The sequence below is a fragment of the Mustela nivalis genome (assembly GCF_964662115.1).
Source record: "Mustela nivalis genome assembly, chromosome: 10".
NCBI classification, from domain to species: domain Eukaryota; kingdom Metazoa; phylum Chordata; class Mammalia; order Carnivora; family Mustelidae; genus Mustela; species Mustela nivalis.
This window is the reverse complement of record NC_139029.1, coordinates 83,635,480-83,659,726: the sequence shown is the minus strand read 5'-3', so window position 1 is coordinate 83,659,726 and position 24,247 is coordinate 83,635,480. Positions and strand designations below refer to the sequence as shown.

At 37.9% G+C, this 24,247-nt stretch overlaps 1 protein-coding gene and 1 long non-coding RNA gene across 3 annotated transcripts in view; one reads left to right on the top strand and one right to left on the bottom strand.

Moving 5' to 3' along the window:
- LOC309842400 overlaps window positions 1-9,010 on the top strand; it is a 458,493-nt gene extending 449,483 nt beyond the window's left edge. Inside the window, exon 2 of the long non-coding RNA XR_014299632.1 lies at window positions 8,791-9,010. This is a non-coding gene — a long non-coding RNA (uncharacterized lncRNA). The remainder of the gene's footprint in view (window positions 1-8,790) is intronic.
- Window positions 3,069-24,247, bottom strand: part of SLC30A7 (solute carrier family 30 member 7) — an 87,934-nt gene continuing 66,755 nt past the window's right edge. The window contains exons 10-12 of one of the 2 annotated variants that reach the window (XM_082686517.1): window positions 17,795-17,944; window positions 9,534-9,624; window positions 3,069-6,391 (exon numbers count right to left, since the gene is read on the bottom strand). In XM_082686517.1, coding sequence (XP_082542643.1) covers window positions 9,577-9,624; window positions 17,795-17,944 — 198 coding nt within the window. In that variant the 3' untranslated portion in view covers window positions 3,069-6,391; window positions 9,534-9,576. Of the gene's footprint in view, window positions 9,625-17,794; window positions 17,945-24,247 lie in introns of both variants that reach the window. The other variant, XM_082686516.1, reaches the window with a different exon arrangement.

Here is a 24,247-nt window from a genome sequence, read left to right as displayed (position 1 = left end):
TATTGTAGTGGGACATTGTGAGTATTATGAAATTCTGGATCTTGTTCAGATTCTATGGAGAATGGCAATTTGTTCTAGTAGGAAATCAACCTGATTAGGTTCAGAATGTAATTGCTAATTAACTTCTGTGGGCTATGGTTCCTCTATCAGTTCAGTTTTCAAGGATTGCTTTTTTCTTTGGATTTATTTCAGGTTTGTGCCCCTCTGTAAAGGACCTAGACAATTTAGGGCCTAGCTGATTGGATAGTTTAGTTCTGAAGATGTTCTGGTATGCTGAATAGGGTCATATCCAAGCATTAGTGACTTGAGGGTTCATAAACAACTTTATGCGGTTGCTTTGCTGTGTCCTTCCCATGCCATGATCTCTGCTGCTTCCTGGTTTCCTAGGGTCCCCTTCTCAAACCTCTGGCCATAAACTTGGGTTTCTTGTTAATCTACATTGTTGCTTTGTCTCATACCTTCATCCTTAGCCTACATCCTAACCCATGTGGAGGGACAGAAAGAAAAATAGCAGAGGGACTTGTTCTACACTTTTGAAGCTACAGGTCCACTAAACAGAGAAAAATTCCCTCCTCTTGTATATAGCTCTTATGGGATTTCATCATTTTTGGCCACCACTGCAGAACTGCTTGGGGGAGAAGTCTTTGGACGCCAATAGGAAGTCTTTGCTCCAACTAACAGAACTACAAATGTAGTAACTTAGTGTTGTTTCGAAGTTCTGTAGAAATCTATGATCTGCGTAGAGATTATTGCTCAAGGGGAAGTAGTATGAGACACATACAGGACAGATAACCCCTGTAAAGTTGAACAACAGTTTGATCTAACTTAATGCCTATGATGTGGAAAACAGTGATGGCTCATCAGTTACTATTTTACTTATCATTTTGGAAGTGGTACTATATTTTCAAAAGTCCAAGCCAAATGGTAGGGTTTTAATTGTTGTGAAACTATGATTAGATGTGAATCTGAATTTCATGTTTATTTATACAATGTTACCCTTTAAAAATACTATTACTACTACTGTCCACCTATATTCAGGAGATACTCTTTTGAATGCCTTTGTTTTTATATTTTTTGTTTTAGCAGTTGCTGTCTTACAAACAGAATGCAGTTTTCTTTAACAATGCATACAGAACGATTTTCCAAGGAGGAATTAATCTTCATATTAAATTCATTATTTTTTCCAATAAATTTTGATTGCCTAAAGTGTGCCAGACTCAAGGCATTTGATTATTATCTGTTAACTTTATTATTTCTCTTGGTTATAGGAATTTAGCAGATTAAGTTGTACATCTAAATGTTAGTAGTATGTGCTAAGCCTGAACATTATGGTAGAGTTTTTTGTTTTGGTTTTCGTTTTAAACCTGAAATAGGGCTGATTGAGCTAATAGATTGTTTGAACGAACTGGAATCCCATTGATATGCTGTTTTCTTTTTCTTTCATTTCTTTCCTTCCTTCCTTTTTTCATAACGAAAAATATTAAAGTGCTGTCCTTCTATCTGCATCTATTGGACCAGTTGGTCTCTGCCCGTCTGCTCTTTCTGTGGTTTAATGACAAGTTTATTGTCATACTGTAGGTAATGAGATTGGATAAGGAGGAGAGGGAAAGCATTACAGTTTCTAAAGTTGTTCAGAGGATTTGTATTTGATGAGCATTAGGAAGGTGCTCGATTCCTGAGCTGGAGGACTGAAAGTGGAAACTGAGAAGCTTACCTAGTGTGTCAGTACAACATATGGTGGCTTCTGTGGGGAAGGAAACAAAACTCTAGATAAAGATTGGGTAGTGAGGTGTTATAATACATAACTTGCTTATACCAGCATGTAAACAGAAGAGGCTGCTCTGAGGGAGTGGTGATGGGCCACTGCAGAGTTCTCTTAGGTGAGAGGCTAATTCTAGAGAACACGGGAAAGACAGGGAGTCCCTCATAGGTGCTCTAGATCTAGGTCAAAGTCCAGTGTGCAGAAGGGCCAGCAGAAGGTAATCAGGAAGCCAGCATAGAGGAAATGTTTCCAGAGTATCTGGGTAAAACGTCTGATTCAGCAAAAATTCCTCATACTTCTTGCCTAAGGCCAGAATTGTTTGTGCTGACAGTTGGAGGAGACGGTGTCATGGACATGGCTCAAGCCAGGCATTCCACAGTGACTGCATGGAGTCATCAGTGATGTCCTAGAATAAGGCAGTGGGAATGAAAAGGTGAATATAAAATATTTCAAAGGAATGAAGGGAAAGACTTCACAATAGGGAATCTAGGAAATGAAGGGGAGAAAGGCAATGTTTAGATGTCCAGGAACTAAGTAAGGGATTCTGACAGAAATTGGTGGTTGTGAAGCTACTTGAGTGGAAAAAATAAATTATTTTCTCTTTGCTGATGTTGAGATGTTAGTAGTTCTGCCATGGATGTGACAAGAAGCCACTAAGGGCCTTTGATTAACTTCTACAAAATAAAGAGGACTGAAGCCATATTAGTAGGAGCTATGGAAATAGTTAGAAAGGACACATTAGAAGCACATTCAGACCACATATGAGGTATTCAACAGCACAAACACTGAATATAAAGCTGTTGTTGTGTGGCAAAGATTGATAGTAAAGAGGCTGCTTTGATAGAACAGTATGTTTGAGAAGGTGGGATAAATGGGATCTGGGGTTTTGTGGAGAGGTAAAGAAAATAAATTAAAAAAAGCTTTTTTATTGCTTCTGATTAGAGGGGGAGAATTTTGGAAAGATAACAGAGGCTCATGTTGGTTTTAGTCTTTATTTCCTATAAATTGAGGTCATGCATAGAGAATGAGGTAAAAGAAGAATTTGGAGTTAATGCAAATATCTGGAAATAAATACTGCAAATGTCTTTATAAAGTAAAGTAACGGATAAGAACCACAAGGAGGACCTTCACATATTAAGACCTTTCCAATTTCCTAGTATCTCCTCCCTCTGGTGAGTTCTCCCATTTTCTGGTCCTGAACACCATTCTTTCCCTTTCATTCCTCAAGTCCTCTAGCTCTGAATCCAGTAATTGTTAGGTTCACAATATTTCTTTCAACTGATCAAACTGATAGACAGAAATCAGGTGAAGATTTTGAAACAAATTTTATTGGAAGAATTTTGATACAATTATTTATTCTTTTTAAATACACCTGAAGTTAAAATATATACATGAATATCTTCAAGTAGAAAAAAAAAATGAAATATACATGATGGATTCATTGTATATTTAGGCAAATCATAATTGCTCACTTTAGCACATCCAAACCAAATTACAACACAGTCCTTGAAATCTGACATTCCAAGCTAGCCTTGTATTCAAATGTTTGTTTAGAAATGTCTTGGTGCCAAAATCTTCATATAGAAATCAAATCCAAAGTCAAACTTGGCCACATGATTAGAAACCATTAAAGACAGGGAGGTAAAGTGTTGTAGGGGTGTTTGGAATATATCGAGAAGGGATTTGGCAATTTTTAATTCACAGTATTTCCGATATTAAAGATCAATTCTGTGTATTGATCAAACTCACAAGTGTTGGGGCAAAATATCACTTGGGAAGAAGTATCACAGAATTTTTGCTATTAGAGGAAAATGTGATTATTTGGCAAACTCCTGACAGGATACATCTAGTTCAAAACAGAATCTTCACTGAGGCTAACTGATACATGGTATGTGGTACCTTAAACAAAATTCCAATATTAAAATTCAAAATAAAGCTTTTTCCTTTTTTACTAGTAAAAAGGGGGAAATTTTACCATGGCAGCAGCAATTAAAAGATGAAAAATAAGAAATATAGAGAAGCTCTACTAAAATTTGGTATTTAGAGGGGAAAAAAGAAAAAAAGAAACTGTTCTAGGAATATTTAAATCACTAAATGAATATATGTAGTGTTTTGTTTGTTTGTTTGTTTTTTAGAAGCACCTTCAGGTTATACCCCTGAAAGAGTTTTGGATAATAATATATCTGGAGATAAATGAAACAAGGTATGTCATACACAGATCCTTAAAGTAATATCAATATGGCAGTTTTCTATAGAAACCAAGGAGGCAATGTGGTTTCTCATTTGGCAATACATAATGTAAAAATTCAAGTGACCCAGCTTCCAGTCTCATTTCTGCCAAATTTCTATCCAAAAACATGGATAACATCTCTTTATGTCTACTGTGCCTGGATTAAAATAGCAAAGCAGCTCACAAGGCTCCTTGAAAAATAATGGCCAAAGTGGATACAAAGTCACTTTTTTGTGCAAAAATGCCAAAGAAAAGGTGAGGTGTCTTCTGTAATAATAAATCACTGATTCTATCTGTCCCCAACCATGAGTTTTGTATCCACTACTACCTACAATATTTACTCACTAGTTAATCATTTACTGAGCATGTAAGTGGAAGTTCATACTAAGTTTGGGGATAATGAGATAGATGATGAGACAAAGACATTCTTTTCTACAAACTTTCCAATATCATCAGATTTGCCAAGTACTAAATCTTCAAAGCCACGGAAAGAGTTCAAAATTCAATACTATTACTAAGCATAGACTGCTACTAATTATGAAATAGATTTCTTCCTCGGAAAGGTATCTATAAAATGTAATGTTGTACATCCTCAGATCCCTCTCAAGCAGCACAAATTATTCTTGGAAGATAATTCCCTCAACAATCATGTTAAACTCTCTTAGCCAGGATGGAATCAGTTTCTCTTTACTTACAGACTGGCAAGGACTCGCTTCTGAGTCAGTCCCTTTTTTAAGCAACTTTGAGCATCAATAAAACTTTCTTTTGTAAAGGTTTTAAAAATTCTTAAAGGAGTTCTGATTATTCTTTTTAGTCTGTACATTTTAAATTCAATGGCAAAGGTAGGAAATAAGCATGAGAGCACTGAATGAAGGAATGAGTTTAAGCAATGTATATGTAACAACTGCTACCCCATTATCAGTTTTGTCATGCTAATTGTTCACTGATTTTATTGGAGAGTCTGTTAAAATCTGCTACAATCTCTTGTATATTTTTACCACTGTAGAATGATATACATAAATCGGAGCCGTCATCAAAAAAAGCTCTGGATTTAAAGTCAGTGCGTTACCACTGGCTATCCCTTAGGCAAGTCATTAAATTCTCCCACAACAGCTTCCTCATCTGTAAAATGCGGTGATGGTTACGAATTCCTTCCCCAGGGAGGGAATTTGAAAATGCTCCGTCAATCATAAAAGCATGCAAAATTTCTTTCTTTATTGAAATGTGAGGCTTTCAAATGTGACAACACGGAGAAGACCATACAAAGACACAGAAATACTTAATGAAGGTTGAATCCCACCCTTTCCATATAATTTGTAGTTGGGAAATAGTTAAATACAAACCAAAGATGTCCTCATCAAAAAGACTCACATCCATTTGGCCTTTAAATATAATGATACTTCTCAGCAGATACCTTTTTTGATACATAATTTTTCACTGTAAATAAGTCTATCTCCATGGTAGAGATATGGATCACTAAGGCTGCTGGTGGGTCATGTCTTGAGACAATCTTCTTCTATTAATAAAACTTTTAATGACTGTTCTCAAAAAATAAAATTTCTCTCTCTTTTTTTTTTTTTTGCCAAAGTTCTTGTGAACTGGAAAATGATTTCTGTTTTGAAGATGGTAACAGAAAGAAAAAAGTTCAATTTTATCAAGGTAATGCTTTTACGTTGAAAGTAAGCAATTTAACATTTGGGGTTCTGGTAAGACTTCAAAATTTCACCCTACTGAATTAAAAGACTTGTTTTGTTCTCTATTTCATTTAATGCCAAATTTTGTGTGGTTCTGAGGATAAATGTTAAAAATCCAAAAACCTCCCCAGTAAATGAAAACTGAAGTATCAAGACCGAAATGATATGACCTGTGAGAATTAGCCTGGTTTCTAGAAAGTACCAGCTCACAGACTATAAACAAAATAAAGAAACTTAGCAATCCTTAAACTGGATTTAGCCTTGGGCAATTAACAGAAAAATTCACTCACAAGTTAAAAGTATCCAAAGTACAGAAATCATCATATTTTAAAAATCAGGAACTGGTTTCATAAGAGTAAAAAAGTAAAAGTACAAAAATTATTATTTTCCATAAAGAATATTCTAAACCTCATAATGGAAGTATGGAAATAATATTCTGAACTTCATATTTATGAAAAATAAGACAATAAAACTCCATTATAAAGTGCCTTAATGTACCAAAAATGGAGGTCAGCTTTCCTTTATTTACAAATGCTTTTTCATCACATTTACAGAAAGGCAAATATTACACTGGTGAGGCAGCACAGTAGAATAGAAAGAACTTGACTTGGAGTCAGAAGACCTGGATTCTAGTCTTGGCTTTGCCACTAATTATCTCTGTGACCTTGAGTAAATGACAGCATTTCTGGGCTTCAATATTCTCATCTGTAAAATGAGAGGTAGAATGAGACTGCTTTTAAGGACAGTCCCTTAGATGTAAAATTCTGTGTTCAGCAATGACGTATTTTTGTTCTTAAATCCCAGCATTATATGAGGATGACACCATATTAGTAATCTTTATAAAATTGATAATTCCATAGGTAAAAACATTATAGAACTCTGATCAACTGCATTTGGAGTCACCAATTGGGCTGTTTTATAAGGTGCACAAGTCACAGTATTTTGGTTACTGGTGTCTACACGGAGGCTTTGAAGAATGCTGAAGCATCTGGAGACAAGGGACATTCCGATGTCACTAGACGTCTGCTGCTACTTGCTTATGCCTCTGCAGAACACTGCTTGGCGATGACAGGAATACAGAGATACAGTTGAACTACACACTGTCCTTCACAAAAGTGCACAGGGAGTCAGCAAAATAAAGCCACACATATGGTAAGCCCTTTGAGTAATATAATCTAGATTTTAAAAACACAAAACTAAAACAGGTGTATTTCTGTTTGGGGATGTATACTAAGCAAGGTAAACTTTCCCAGAGCAAAACAAATTTGTTCTCCAGGGAATATTCTGATTTTTAAAATACCAGCAAACTTATACTCAGAGACTCACTGCCTAACCTTAGAGACATATCCCATCTATTACAACAATCAGGTAGTTTCTCAGTGAAATTACCTACTTTAGCAATAGACCCGTGCCAAAAACACAGGTGAGACAGAATATTTGTTAGAACGAGAACAAAATTGCTTTTTCTCACACTGATTTGTTACTGCTGCACACACAGGTTTCAGGACATTTAATTAAAGCATAAATGTTAATGCCAACCTGCCAAATGATACGAGCTGGAAAATCTCTTAAATAAGGTGCAAAATTAGAGTTCCATATCAGTCTAATCATCTGTATGCTCGATGCCTTATCAAAGACAAAACACATATGCATGCACTTGTGTATTCAGAGTATAGTTAAAATGACGCATACTTTCGCATAGAATGGAGGGCCTGATGAAAGGCAGAATTCGACCTTCAGAATGCGCTGTCAGGTATACAGGCCAGTGCAAATACTGTCTCCATATGTGAACAATCAGTACAATTAGATATAATACTAGCTTTTAAAGGCACACATCCAAAATTCCCACCTTCATCTACATCTGACATTTTCCACGATATGCCAAAATGCACAGAATATCCCAGGCTTGGTAGCGGATACAAACTTCCAAATGGCCATTTACACATATAATGAAAAAAACAGTACATTATCAGAACATTTCTTTTTATACTTTCCCTCCCCAAACTCTCAAGAACTGTTTTAGTTAAACACATTCTACTGCAGGGATTCTTAGCTTTAGAACTGCCTGGCAGCAAGTAAACATGTTTTGAAAATACTGCTTAATCTGCAAAAAGGGGACTATCAACAGCTCATAGCAATCTGCAGCAGTTTGGGAAAGCATAAAGAAAGTAGTCCAGTTCTCCTAATACACTTTAGTTCATAAATTGTAGATCAGAAATAAGGAGAAAGATATCCTAAAACTTACACAAAATCAACAGCGATTCCTGCCCCATCAGTGAAAAGTGCTTATTACTGGCCTACATTCTAAACAATCACATTTCCAGCCTGCAGAGCTTTTTCCCCCCAAGAATTCTCGTTTTTTTTTAAAGTTAAGAGGGAACATACATTGTGATAAAATGAAGAACAATGGGTAAATAGCTTTCCAGATCAGTATTTCTTCAAAAACATAGAGAATATTTGAGTGTTCAAGCACTTGCATCTCAAATCACAATTTTATTTTTCAAATACACAAATCAACTTATTAACTTCTAAGACACCTGTTTTATCACAACTGATCTGTATCTTCAATAGTTCAAACAATAAAATGTTGCTTTTAGGATTTCTGAAAGCAACTGTATTTGTGCAATGCTTGCACAGGAAAACAAATTGTATGACTTGGCATTTGAAGAATGAAAAAACAAAGTAACATTGTCACAACCATTTCTGCCTTCCCTCTACATTGCCTTTCGTTAATAAAATCCATAGGGGCTCCTGGGTGGCTCAGTGGGTTAAGCGTCTGACTCTTGATTTCGGCTCAGGTCACTGTCTCAGGGTTGTATGATAAAGCCTGGTGCCAGGCTCCATGCTGGGCGTGGAGCCTGCTTAAGATTCTTTCTCTCCCTCTCCCTCTGCACCCCCCACTAGAAAAAAATTAAAAAAAAAATCCATAAAAATAGCAAGGAGACACACAGGGAAGTTTTCACAGACACAGTAGCTTTCAGAGAAATTTGGGATTTAGCAAATGTTTTAAGTAAGTCAGAACAATCATCTATATAACATGTGTTTGCAGAGTTCTGAAAACACAGTCCATAGCATAATGTGATAACTGAATTTGATTTAAAAAGCAAAGTAACACCTACTTTTTGATGAGACCGAGTAGTAAGAGAAAACTTTTCATGTATTTAAACCTAGGCTGGAAGTACACACAAAGACAATCAGTATACATCACTTAGAAGAGTCTTACACTTTGTACAGATTATAGAATTATCCATTGGAAAAAACCATTCACATGACCTTTGATGGTACATTTTTATGCTGGCAAATACATTTTCTGATACAAAGGCACTTTGAAAACCCAATATGGTTTGGTTCATAAGTTTGCAAGGTACAAACAATTTTACAAACATATGATTATACTGAAGAATGTCAACCATTGTGACATTACATATAAAACGATTTCCATTTTTTTTTTTAAATAACACTAGTTTTGTGTAAATGAAAGCAGTGGTTTCCAGCAGCTTCAGTGAAGACTTTCCAGATGACTGGACGCCCAGCATCTGGATTTGTACTGGCTAGGATGATGACTGGGAGTGAGGGCATTTTTGAAATGGAAAAAAAAACCCAGTAAACAAAAAACAACATTCTGGGACAAAACTACAAACGTCAGAAATCAAAATGGTTTGGAGGGAAGAGCACAAAAGACAAGACCAAAAGTCCAAGAGAGATCCTCTTAATTTTGCTCCCTTAGCTGTGCGCTCTTGGCCAAGCACAACTGCGGACACTACCTGGTCTACTTGGCGCTGGGGAATTGTAGTGACGAGTTTTCTGTTTTAAAAAGCTAGCTACAACATTTTGAATTGTACAGTACCGGAAATATTAGGTCCCCCAAGAAGGATAACTTCTTTCATTTGTTACATGGCCGCAAAATCAATCTGTACATAAAGCTGTCTCACTCCAGCCTGAAAAGTTAAAAAAAAAAATCAGAAAATCGAACCAACCAATAGCAGCCTATACATTTTAGAAAAGTAACAGAAAACAAAACAAAACAAAATCTCATTTTTTTGAAAAAGGAAAGCATTATTTTTCTTTTCTGTCTCTGGAAAATAATTCTCCATTCTTCATCAGAAAGGGCCAGTCATTCTATCTTAGAAATAATTATATTCATAATTGCAAAAAGATCCTCCATTTACCTCTACAGAACCCATGCTCTTCATTATAAACAGTGTCCAAGTGAAATCCAGAACTGTAAGGTTACCCAGCTACTGGTACTCTGCTAGCAAACAGCACAGTGCTTGCCTAACTGGCTACTAAAATCATAAACTGATTCAGTCTCAATCTTCCTATGACAGACGATGAGCAAACACTTAAGGAGGACCATCTGTTGGTTTTTTAATTACATTCTAACGCCTCTCTTCAATTTTGGATATGAACCCGCTATTCAAGGACTGCTCTCAAAATTGCTCCCAGCTCTCCTATATTATCAATTGTTGTACATTTGTTGCCTACAATTCCTTTTCTCTGTTCTCTCTTGAACGCATTTCAGCTGAACTTTTGCCACCCAGCACTTTGCAGAGCTGTTGGTCAAGGTCACCTCCAAGTTGCCTGGACCAGTGCTCACCTGTCCATCCTCTAAACATTTACTCTAAAGGCAAGGACACAGGCACATACTCTTCCCTACTGAAACACTTCCCTCTCGCTTGGCTTTCAGAGAAGACTCACTGGTGACCTTCTACCTCAATTATCAGTCTTCCTCAGTCTCCTTTGCTGGTTCTTCCTCCTATCTTTGAGCACTTAACACTGAAATACTTAAAGGCTCAGTCCTCACAGATTCCTTCTTTTTCTCCATTTGTTCCCTAGCTGGTCTCATCTAGTATCCAGACTTTTAGTACTATCTGCATGCTCATACCTCCCACACTTGCACCCCCCACTGGGACCTACCTGCCATCTACTTCACAGTTCTACCTAGATGTCTGACCTCCTCCCTGAAAGTCTGGTGATCTTGTATATTCTATGGCTCAATGCCATCCTCGGTGTTACAACCTAAAGACCTTTCTTTCTCTCACACCCATTAGGAAAACCTGTTTGCCTTACTTTCAAAGTAGCCCAATCCCAGAACCTGACCATTTTACATCACCTCCATTGCTATGTTTACTGTCACTCACCCGTTATAACGTAATCTCTACATAACAAGGATTCCGTCTTTTTTTTTCCATTGCTGATTCCTAGTACCTGAAATAGTGCCTGGCCCATAGTAATTGCTCAATAAATGATTACTGGATGAACAGAAATTCTATTAAATTCCTTTCAAACAAAAATAACTTTTAAAAATTAAAGCATACAGTAGTTACAATAAGCATTTTCTTGCCAGTATCAAAGAATAAAAGGTAAATTAGAATATTAATGGAAAGAGAAAAAAATCAGTCAGGGATTAACACTACAGTAAATTCTAGCATGGCCTTTTTTTCTTAGCATTCAAATGGGCGCACAACATGAATCAATGTGTGAGAGGAGCAGGAACTACTCAAATGGGATAAAAAGCTGAGTAGACCCTAGAAGCTTATCAGCACAGAAGAGGTTTTAGCTTTCTTGCCTCATTAAAAAAATGTAATAAAAATGAAAAAAAAATGATAGTAATAATAATAATAATAATAATAATGAAATAAAATTTTAAAATCCTTGCTTTGGTCAAATTAAAGCTCTGCAAAACTGCTTGTTATTCAAATTTATGGAAACTACATTTAAGAGCAGCCTTTCCTTAAAGAGGCTTAAGGCAGAAAAAAGACAACTCAACATCTGCATGATTTTGAGCTAAGATTTAAAATCAAATCTCAGTTTTTCTCATTTTAAAAGCATTGATTCATACCAAGTTTACCTATCTCATAAAATTGTTCTTTGTTCATCTAATATTTGACATGTATTTAATGAACCCTTGTTACATCCCAGGATTGTATATGAATATATGAGAAAGGATTTCATATGCTGAAAAGGCTATTTAAATAAACTATTATGACTCGTTGTACGTATATCTGATTGACTCAACTGAGACGGTCTCTGAAATAAGTAAGGAACTCTTTTGCAAAATTCTTCTATATCTAACCTTAAGAAAAAAACTACTGCCCCAAGTAAATTGGCTTAATTCCTTTTCTCCTTTTCTCTTTTAACAAAATTGTTAATGAAAGTAAAATGGGCAAAGTAAGTTGGTTTCCTATTACTATCCCTGCCACTTCCCTCAGCCCCAGCCTAACACAGTGAAGACAGTAATAAGAACTGAAGTTAGCCCAAGGCAATTTAAAAAAAAAGAGGAAAAACAAAGAGGCTAGGTAAACTGATCTTTGCATAATCATGAGTTAATTACTCAAGCTTGTATCTTTCCCCTGAGGGGCTACAGCTTTCCATAAAAAGTCAGTCTAACAGAAAAAGTCATTTTGCTTCATCCAGCTGTCCTGAGGGGGATGGCTTCAAGTTTTCCACCCTCCCATATTCCTTTCTCAATTTCCTTCAAACTAGAAAGAAAAGCAGAATTTCCAAAGAATCCTATAGTGAGTCATCTACTCCCTGAATGCAAACTAGGTTTTCTATAGTTTATCCACACCATAAACACAAGACAAATACTCTAGCAGATCAAAACACCACTCCGTTGCAGCAAACACTACTGCTGGGATGGCACTGGGAGCTGGAGCCTGGTCTTTAAAAGCCTTGTCTTTACCAAGTGAAAACCATATAAGATTGTGTCTTATATCATGGGAGTCATGTAAACCATGATTCAGTCAATACTTTTTGAATCATTAAGACATTTTTAACACAATACGCTCCTAAGACAATAAATGTGAACCTGGTGCCATAGACTTAGGATACCCTCATGATCAATATTCATCGTTGCAGAAAGGAAACAAATCAGGAGTAAAAAAAAAAAAAGAAAGAAAGAAAAGAAAAAAATCACACAGGAATATGGCTACAGAAAATTATTGGTTTGTCTATATTCTCTACCAATTCCACAGAAACTTTATACTTTAGTTTTCGACTGAACATATAACAGTAATCTTTATCCCTTTAAAATGAAGTCTTGAAAACTGCCTTCGTCCTCCATGTGAAACCTAAATCGTCTCAGAATTAGTGAAACAGTGAGTGAGTATGATGAAACGGTAAGTCATGAGCCTTACTTACTTGGGCCTGGCTTCCTTTTTCTATAAACTACAAATAGCAGCACCTGTTCTGCAGGAGGCTGAGGCGAGGCGTTAAGCAGCTGTCGCAGTGCCTGGCGCATGCTGGGCTCTCACTGAAGGCCCGGCTGCTGTTGCTGCTCTCTACCAACCAACCAGTGAGGGCTTAAACCTTGTGGTTTAATTAAAAACAACGAACCTAGGGGCCTGTTGGCCTCCCATCCCATGGCCATTTACTCCAACCTCCTCAGGAGGTTAAGTTCTGGTGGGCATCAAGCACACAGGATGAAGAAAATGGAAAACTGGCTAAGGAGAAGTTGCAGAGTTGGCAAGCAGAACTGACACTTAGGACAGATGAAAACCTTCTACAGACAGGAAAACAAACAGAGGGTGGAAGACTAGCTAGCCCCCAGAAGAGGGGTAAGTAGCTTCTCCCACTCTCTGCCCTTCCCCTCCAGCAGACGGAGGCTGGGCGGGGTCAGCAGTCAGGCCGGAAGGGATCAAGAGCATGGAGGCTGGTGAGGCTCCTGAAACTCGGGGAACTCCCATCTGGGCACAGGAGGAGGCTTTCTGGTTCCTTCCTGGGTATCAGTGTGAACTTCTATTTTGAGGCTAGAGACTACAGCACCAAAAGCTGAAGCAGGAATCAGGGGGTTCAGGACTTAATATGCAGAAGAGGAGAAAAGATGAGGAAATCACAATAGAAGTTCTATCAGGGGGGCACCTGGATGGCTCAGATGGTTAAGCCTCTGCCTTCGGCTCAGGTCATGATCCCAGAGTCCTGGGATCAAGCTCTGCATCAGGCTCCCTGTTTGGTGGGAAGCCTGCTTCTCCCTCTCCTTCTACTGCTTCCCTTGCTTGTACTCTCTCTTTGTGTCAAATAAATAAATAAGATCTTTTAAAAAAAGTTCTATCAGGGAGCAAAGTAGGTTTGTCTTCTGTGCTTTGTGGAACTGAAGAGGGTACAAGCATATTCTAGATTTTTCTTCTACCATTATTTCTAACAAAATAGTATATTAAAAAATTAACAACAACAAAAAAATTAACAGATGGTATCAGTAAGTTTAAAAGACACATAAAATGTTAAACTGCCATCTTAATCTTAATCTTCTGGTTCATATATTAAATACAAAAAATACCTATTTCATCAATTCCTGAAGGATAACTCCTTTTTAAAGAGTTAGTGCAGGGGAGAATGGAGAGAACTTTTTCTATGTCAACAGAAAACCTTGTAGTTTAAAAACTGGATTATCCCTTACCTAATAATCCTTAAGGAATCTAAGTTCACCCAGTCACTTATTTTACTCTTTAGTAATGCACAGCTTTAGCTGGCCATTAAAGACTTATACCAGGGAAAATGAGAATAAAACCATGCTTAATATTCAGTTCTAAAATAGTCATGCAGCTTAGAGTTTTATCAACAGAAAAGAAAGCTGTAATTCTCAAACTGATGTTGGTTTTTTCCGTTTAAAGTTGTCTTCACAGATATTTTAACAAGGACAACTTTTTAAACCAAAACTATCATTTAAATTCTGATTTAAGATCAGTTATAAGGGTGTCTGGGTGGCTCAGTTGGTTAATCATCTGCCTTTAGCTCATGTCAAGATCCCAGGGTCCTGGGATCGAGTCCCACATCGGGCTCTCTGCTTAGCAGGGAGCCTGCTTCCTCCAATCTCTCTCTCTCTGCCCGCCTCTCTGCCTATTTGTGATCTCTGTCAAATAAATAAATAAAATCTTAAAAAAAAAAAAAAGATTGTATCAGTCATTTGCACTTTAGTGAGAATGGTTAATCAGAGATTTTACTCAAACAGGTCATGATCTCAGGATCCTGGGATCGAGTCCTGCTGAGCAGGGAGCCCGCTTCCCCGCATCTCTCTGCCTGCCTCTCTGCCTTCTTGTGATCTCTCTCTGTCAAATGGATAGGTAAAATCTTAAAAAATAGCAACAACAACAAAAACCAAAAAGTATTAACTTATTACTGAGTAAATCCTTCTTTTAGTCTTTTGGAGCTTCAATTCTGCATATGTTGGAACTAAAATAATGATCACTAAGCAATTTGAAAATAAAGAAAGGTATGGAATATAAGTCATTAGTAGGGTGATTCCTCCTCCCCTCTGGAAAAAAATGTGTTGAACCATCTTCACTGCAAGGCCCTGCTCTGCAAGGAATGAAACAGAGTGGGCTTGACCTTGGTTGATGAAAGGGCTGAAAATATTCTTCAGAGCTTAAAAATTTCAAAACCCCAATACAGATTCCAAAACCAAAGCAGCAGCTGAATAAACTTTCAGCTTCAGCCATTTTAAAAGCCAAGATGTCTAAGGTTTCCAGAAGAAGCCTCCTCCACCTACTGCAGTTGCGACTTCAGCAGTTCCTAAGCCCGGACACAGCTGCTTGCGCATTTCTAAACCTAGAAACAGCATTCCTTTTCAGAGGGAAAACCGTGACTAAGTGCCCAAGTCTTGGGAGAGTACTGCGGCATGTCCGAGAGGTCAACAGAAGCTCACACTAAGGAGGGCAGAAGGACTAGGAGACAGGGGAAAGGAGAGAGCGATGATCTAGAAATGACAGTGAAAAAGCAAGGTTATTGCAGCCACATTCTCCTTTTGCCTCTAAAACTCCTCCTGTTTTGAGATGTGAGAAGGATTCAGACATACTGTGCAGGTCTTGCATGCCTCATTACGACATGACAGTCATACAGACTTCAAAGTGTCTGTTAAAGAGACCTAGTTCTTGAAATTCTGGAGTAAGTGGTACAGCATACAGCTTCCCAGTAGAGTAAGTCTTGCTGTTGCCTACATAAAATTATTTCATTATTTATCCCCAAAGGAACATAACCATACATTTCTCATTATTAGAGAAGAGAGATCATTTAATTTATGCTAAGATCCTGAATTTAAACTGCATATTATGTTCTGTTTTCCATGTCTGAAGATACATTGTGTCTGTTTCTCTTCCTCTCATCCTTTTCCCCACCTTCTCTCCCTCTTTGTGTGTGTGTGTGTGTATCTCTATTTCTATATATCATTACCACCTTTCATGCTGTGGTTAAACAGACCAATGGACCAATGGGAACCCAACCATATTTTTTCATACTTAACACATGTAAAGATGGTGTTGGTCAAATACAGTTTGAAGAATTTGTTTATTTAACAAATTTTTTATACACATACATTTTTCTTAAGCATTGAGAATGGAAAATCATGATGTTCAGAAGAAACCTGCAGATAAATATGTGTATCACAAGATGAAGTTATGCAGCTTAGAGGGGTCTTTAGGCTTCAGAGAGAAAATAACAACTAAATTGGGCCTTTATGTTAGAGGAGAGGATCTTTGTCCCACACAGAAAAGTTAACAGTCTACAGGGGTATGAGGTATATAGGAATGAATAGTGGGAGGCTTGAAAAGTTAATGGGGTCATACTAGAAAGTTTGGGTTTTATCCTGGTGACAATGAGGAACCTCCAGTTTTTGTTTTTTTAACTTATTTTGAAAAAATAAAATCAACTATCTTTAATATTTTTGCCACATTTGCTTTATTTCTCTATATTTATTTATAATCTTTGTGCTTCTGTTGAAACATTTGAAATTAGACATCCTGATCCTTTGCCACTAACTCCTTCATGGATCTGGTAAGAATGGGGACATTCTTCGATAACCACAATCCATTATCACACCCAAGAAATCTAACACCTACAAAATTATTATGAACTATTATGCAGTCCATATTTAAATTTCCCAATTACCCAATAATTTCCTCTGTGCCTGTTCCCCCCCCCCCCCAATCTAAGATTCAGTTAAGGATAAAACACTGCATTTAATTGTGAAGTCTCCTCTAATCTAGCATAACCTCCCACTATTCTTCCCCCCTTTGTAGGCTAACAGTCTCATACAAGTTTCTACAAGCTGGGTTTCTCTGGTGGTTTGCTACTGATTAGACTCACATTAACCATTTCTGGCAGAAGTACCACACACTCTCACTGCATCACACCAGAGGCACAGGCCAGTTTTTAAGAACACATTTTTAAGGCATGGAAACAGTTCCTCATTAGATCTACGTGTTAGATAATTTTGGCAGCAGTGTCAACAACCAGATTTTTCACCAAATATTTCCAGCAAACTAGAATGAAAAAAGAATTTGTATTCTCTCACTCTCTCCTTAGATGTTGTTGACGTGATGTTCTTATTCTCCCAACAGATACCTAGTTGATTATCAGTCACATGACTATGTCAACTTCAGACAGCATAGCATCAAGTAAAGTGATTTGGCTGCAAGCTATGCACTAATTTATGATTCCAAATACAATAGCATATTAAGCTTTTAAATCTCACAAAACTATGGCTTTGCTATCACACAAAAATGTTAACATAGTCTACTTTTAGCTAAAGCCACTGACAAGGCATTATTCTTATTCCAAATGTTATTTTAGTTCTTGGCTTTAAACAGCATTTAACATGTCTTATAAGGAGTATACAGTAAAGGAGAATCTACTTTTTCTTTCTTTCTTTTTTTTTTTTTTTAAGATTTTTATTTATTTATTTGATAGAGATCACAAGTAGGCAGAGAGGCAGGCAGAGAGAGAGAGGAGGAAGGAGGCTCCCCACTTGAGCAGAGAGCCCAATGTGGGGCTCCATCCCAGGACCCTGAGATCATGACCTGAGCCGAAGGCAGAGACTTTAACCCACTGAGCCACCCAGGCACCCCGAATCTACTTTTTCTTAAAGGAATTCCAATCAGTATAATGACAGAACGAGACTATCTTCCTTAAGCGTATTAGCTAAAATAAGAACTCCCAATTTTGACTATATGGTTGAAAGAAAGTACTGTTACGTTTCCTTATAGTATTGGGTGTGTGTGTGTGTGTACGTGTATTTATATACATACATATTTAACATGCTAAGTAATAAATATTTCTTAAACTAGTAGATAAGATAAATTCAAAGAATTTTAAGAGTTAGTGAAAAAGTCATACCTGAGTAAAAATATTATGTGTTTGGCTTAAAATCCACCTGGCATCAGCATCAGGGGCTACTACTAATTTCAAGGTCCCAACATAAACATCAGAACATAAGGTCCAGAAATGCTGTTCTTGTAAACTGTAAACTCCTTGCAACTGCTGCACCTGGAACAGAAAGGGCAGATATTAACACTGTAATCAAACATAAGGGCCCCCTTGTTTTATTAGGTATGCTGTTTTATTATTATTTTATTGTTTTATTATTTTTATTAGTGAACAGTTCAGTAAACTATTTATTTAAAGATTTTATTTATTTATTTGACAGACAGATCACAAGTAGGCAGAGAGGCAGGCAGAGAGAGAGGAAGGAGGAAGCAGGCTCCCCGCCGAGCAGAGAGCCCCATGTGGGGCGCCATCCCAGGACCCTGGGATCATGACCTGAGCTGAAGGCGGAGGTTTTAACCCACTGAGTCACCCAGGCGCCCCAGTAAACTGCTATTTAGATTATTAACTGTAACACTGTTATTATACGACGTATCAGTAAACATGGATTCTATTCTCTAGCTCAAAGGAGGAGTCAGAGATTATTTGAATTAGTTAACAAATACTTATTGAGTACTCTTTATGTGCCATGGCAGGTGTTTGGGAAATGTGAATGATCACATGCCAAAATCTGCAGGGCACAGCTGAGAGAGCACCTAGACAAAAATTTAGACTTTCAAGTATATTGATCAGAAAACAGGCATAAACTCATTTGCATTTAGAAACTAGAAGAACAAAGTAAATTCAAGGAAATAGTAAGGAAGGAAATAAAGGACAGAAATTAATGGTCTAGAGACTTAGGAACTATTAGAAATCACAATATCAAAAAATTAGTTCTTTGAAAGATTACTGAAAATAGAGAAGTCAGTGTTTCTCAAAAGAGGCAGATTTAGGACAGGACGGTTCTTCCCTGTTTCAGAAACTATGGGACCCTTTGTATCTCCAAGCCCCCAGGGAGCTAAATGCCAACATATATTTTTCTCTGAATCGTGTTACAACAAAAAGAAGAAGGACATCTCTCAGTTTTTCCAATGGCTCCTTAAGGTTTCCACAGCCTAAGGCTGACAACCACTCACAAGACAAACTTTGATGGAGGTTTAAAAACAAAACAGAGGGATGCCTGGGTGGCCCAGTCGGTTAAGCGGCTGCCTTCGGCTCAGGTCATGATCCCAGTGTCCTGGGATCAAGTCCCATATCGGGCTCCTTGCTCTGTGGAAAGCCTGCTTCTCCCTCTGCCTCTGCCTGCCACTCTGTCTGCCTGTACTCTCTCTCTCTCTCTCTCTCTCTAACAAATAAGTAAATAAAATCTTAAAAAAAAAAAAAATAAAACTACAACCACTTTTAAAAACCATAAAAGGGAATACAAGATGAACGTGTAGCTCGTGAATATACAGAGAGCTGCCACTAAGTGGAATCCAAACACCTCCCACCGTCCCTACTGTTATCAGCATAGCTGACATTATCCCTAGTGTGAATTATTATAATAGTAGAAGTGTAAGAATATAGTATTATAATAACTGGTCTATTTCTGGCCTTGCACCTTTTCCACCTATTCTCATCACTGTATCCCACGTGCAATCCTAGTACCTTAGGTCAGATCCTGCCTCTGTTCAAAATCCTCCAATGGCTTCCCACCTTACTCCGAATTAAAATCAAAGCTTTCACAATGACTTATATGGGCCCATGTCACATGGCCCGCTTGTTACCTAATCACCTCCTCTCCAAGTAGGCATCCCCATGCTCTCTCTTTCTCAGCTAAATCAGCCTCCTCACCATTGGCTGGAAAGTTTCGCACACTCCTGGTGCAAGGTACTTGCTATGCCCTTTGCCTGAACTGTACCTTCTTTCCACATTTCTACTGGGTTCATTTTGTCTGGCTTTTTACTCAGATGTCATCTTCTCAGTAAGCTACTGTAGCTCCTGTACTCTTGGTCTTCTATTACTCTCTATAAAATAATAATGTTTTCATTTTTATGTTTCTTTGCCATGTTTTACTTTTTGGAGCATAATATCACACACTGTATTATTCATTTATATTATTTATATTTTTTTATTGTCTGTCTCTGCAGCAGAACTTAAGCTAAAAAAGGCAGGGTTATGTGTATTTTTTTAATGTTTTGTATCCTTACCATCTAAAACAGTGTCTGGCCCAAGTAAGTGCTTAGTAGATTGTGTGTGTTTAAAGACTTAGAAACTCACTCCTTAGAGTACTTTTAAGAAGGGTAATTTTAAGGAGACAGTATATGTGTATAAAATGCACACACACAATAAACACACAATTTTGAAAATCTAGACAAAATGGATGTTTCTGGAAATATAGAAAATGCTATAATTAAAAAAAAGAAATGCCATAATATAAGAAAAATAGAAAATGTGAAAGGACCATTAAAATGAAGAGGTAAAAAAAAAAATTCAAAAGGTAAAGGTTAATATCCAAAATATAAAAAGAACTCATACAACTCAATAGCAAAAAAACCAATCTGATTAAAAAATGGACAGAGGATGGGAACAGACATTTTTCCAGAGAAGACATACAGATGGCCAAGAGTAAAACGTGCTTAACTCACTAATCATCAGGGAAATGCAAATCAAAAACCACAATGAAATACCATCTCACACCTGTTAGGATGCCTATTACCAAAAAGACAAGATCTTTTTCAATTCTGAGATTCTCTGATTTTTAAGTAACCTATTTGGGATGTTAATTAAGAACAAGTTGACCTTAGAGCTATCAAAAATTTTTTTTTTCAGAATTTGATTAATGTAGGCATTATTTTCTATAAACTCCAAAACAGTTGGTAGGAAATTTGAGAAAATACTAACAATGGCCTTTTTAAAGATTTTTTTTTTAAAGATTTTATTTATTTATTTGACAGAGAGAAATCACAAGTAGATGGAGAGGCAGGCAGAGAGAGAGAGAGAGAGAGGGAAGCAGGCTCCCTGCTGAGCAGAGACCCCCATGCGGGACTCGATCCCAGGACCCTGAGATCATGACCTGAGCCGAAGGCAGTGGCTTAACCCACTGAGCCACCCAGGCGCCCAACAATGGCCTTTTTAAAAACTGCTTTTCTGGGAAAAGTGGTCAAGGTGGACTTTTTCTTCCTCTTTCAGGACTCTGATGACACAGTGGCTTGAACCTGATATCACTCTACATGTTTCCAAATGGCATCCTCAAGGGATGGTCTACTGTGAATAAAACAACCGACTGAATAGATCTCCTCTACCTCTAAGAGTGCAAGTACTCTTGTAGCTAAGACTGAGGAATGCTCCTATATACTCTGCTTCAAGGTAAATAATATGGGGAAAGCGTAGTCACAGATGCTTTTCCTACTTGGACAGTGTGGTATGACAGAAAGGGCATGAGCTTGGGAATCAGACAGATATGAACTAGAATTCTGGCTCAGCCACTAGCATTTGTGACCTTGGATAAGTTACTTAAATTCTCTCAACCTTGATTTTATCTATGGAAAGGAAGATAAAACTTAGCCTGTATAAATATGGTGAAGACCAGAAACCATATATGTAAAACAGTTCGTTCAGGGACCAGCTTATAGTAAGCATTATTCAATAAACTGACCCTTTCTCTTCCACAGTTATGATGCCTACCCTACCTTAAAATGATAACCACAAATGTCAAATGAGTAACACTTCATTTTCCATATCTAAAAAAACACCTTTCATACTTTCTTTTTCCTTCTTCCTCTTTTTTTCTCTCTCTCTCCCTCCCCCTTCTCTTTTCCCTTTATTTCCTTTCCTTCTTTCAAGATTTATTTATTTGGCAGAACATAAGCAGGCAGAGCAGCAGGCAGAGGGAGAGGAAGAAGGAGAAACAGGCTTCTTGCTAAGCAAGGAGTCCTATGCAGGGCTTGATCACAGGACCCCTAAGATCAAGACCTGAGCCAAAGGCAGACACTTAAGACTGAGCCACCCAGGCACACCCTACCTTTTTTTAAAAATTTTATTTATTTGACTGAGAGAGCACAAGCAGGGGAAGAGACAGAGCAAGAGGGAGAGGCAGGCTCCCCACTAAGCTGAGAGCCTAACACAGGGTTTAATCCCAGGACCCTGGGATCACGCCCTGGCCTGAAGGTGGACACTTAACCAACTGAGCCACCCAGGCGCCCCTCCTCTGGCATTCCAATCTGTTTGATGACACTGCCTTATAAATGATAAAATAGAAGGACATAAAAATCCCTTATCTTGGTACCACCAAATCCACCATTTGACCCTCATCTCTGTCAGCACTTTCTGCCTCCCTTCTAGGGGTACGGTAGCACTGGCTCCCCTCTACACTGAATTCCTCCATAATGTTTCTGGTTCTACCATTTTTTTCTTCTTTAGACAGAGAGAGAGAGAATACAGGGCTTCATGCAGGGCTTGAGCCCACCACCCTGAGATCATGACCTCAGCCAATCAAGAGTCTGACTCTTAACTGACTGAGCCACGCAGGTGCCCGTGGTTCAATACTTTTCATCTTCTCAAGAACTTCATTCCTGCAGTGGCCACCTTCACTACCATATCATTGATTTCTTCCTCTAGGATGGCCCGTTATCAACAAACATGCTCCAGAACTGTACTGTGTAATACGGAAATCACCAGACACCCGTAGCTATCTAAATACAAGAGAATGAAACTACATTAAAAATCAATTGTGGGGGCGCCTGGGTGGCTCAGTGGATTAAGCCGCTGCCTTCGGCTCAGGTCATGATCTCAGAGTCCTGGGATCGAGTCCCGCATCGGGCTTTCTGCTCAGCAGAGAGCCTGCTTTCCTCTCTCTCTCTGCCTGCCTCTCCATCTACTTGTGATTTCTCTCTGTCAAATAAATAAATAAAATCTTTAAAAAAAAAAAAATCAATTGTGCTACTCATACATCTTATGTATGCAGCCACATTTTGCTTGTGATTTCCATACTGGGCATTGCAGATTATATAATATTTCCATTACTGGGGAAAGTTCTATGAGACAGCACTATTCCAGCATATCCTATTTTAAAAACAAACAAACAGCCCCTGCCATAATACTATATCCATACTCAGGCTGTCAACTCATTTCTTTGCTCCCTTTAACAGCCATACTTCTTAAAAGAGTTGTCTGTAGCTACTATCTCTACTTCCCCAATTCATTTTCACCTAATCTACTCAAATCAAGGTCTCCTTTCCAAACGCCTCTGAAACTGGTCTCATCAAGTTATTAGTGCTGTTCTTGATGCCGATCAATGATCACTTCTCTTCCTACCTTGCTCGCCCCACAGAAAGGGCATCACTGCTTCCTTCTTCAGTTCTGAGAGACCACCTCTTCGGTTTCCAGCTCCCTTCCTAACCACTCCCTTTCCTGGCTTTCCACCACCTGTGCTGTTACCTGGAGCTAAAAGTAAAGCTAAAAAGAGCTGAATTCTCCCAAGGAAATCTCACATAACCCCAATATTTTAAATATTATTCATATATCAATGACTCAAAACTCTCCCTAGTCCCAATCTTTCCCTAAAACACCAGATTTGCATATTCAACTACTTCACTGACATTTCCTGTAAGAGTATAGAAGGCATTTCAATTTTAACGTATCCAGAATAGAACTCTTGATCTGGAGGGAGCTTCCATCCTCAAACCTGCATCAACACAGCCTGAATCTTAACAAATGGTACCAGCATCTACCTCGTTGGGAGTCACCACTTTTTCTCCCCTTCACTAACATAATCCATCTCCAAAAATGTATCCCAAATGTGTCCTTATCTCCATCTTCACTGTTCCCTCGGTAGTCCTAATCACCATTTTCCCCCACTTAGATGACAAGAACCTCATAACTGGTTTTCTTTGCTATCATTCTCTCTGGAAATTGTTCTCCAAATAGCAAGCAGAATAATCTTTTAAAAACACAAGTTTTATGACACTCTTCCCGCCTAAAAACTTTGTCATACTTCCCCCCGGATTAAGATTAAAACTAAACCTCTAAATAAGACCCAAATCTCTGTATGATCTGGGCCCTACCATTCTCTCCAGCCTTTCCAGCCACTCATCCCTTTATTGACTATTCTTTAGCCACAGTGGCCTTTTCTTCTGGTCTTCACAACTGTAAACTAATTCCAGCTGTAGAACTCCCGCATTAGCATAAAGAGTTCCTTGGCCTGAAACACTCACTCTTCTCCAGGATTTTCACAAGGCTGGCTCCTTCTTGTCATCAGGGTTTCAATTTCCTTGAGGATAACTTCCTTAGTCAACCTAATGTGATCATCCCTGTCTACCACATCACTTTGTTTATTTCTCTTATAGTAACTATCAAAGATATTTTCTTATTTACCAATTTATTGTTTAGTGCCTGTTTTTCCCCACTAAACCACAACCTCTTTGAACACAGACACTCTCTTGTCTTGTTTACACTTATTTACTTAGTACCTTATTAGAATACCTGGCACTAAGTAGGAGCTCAAAA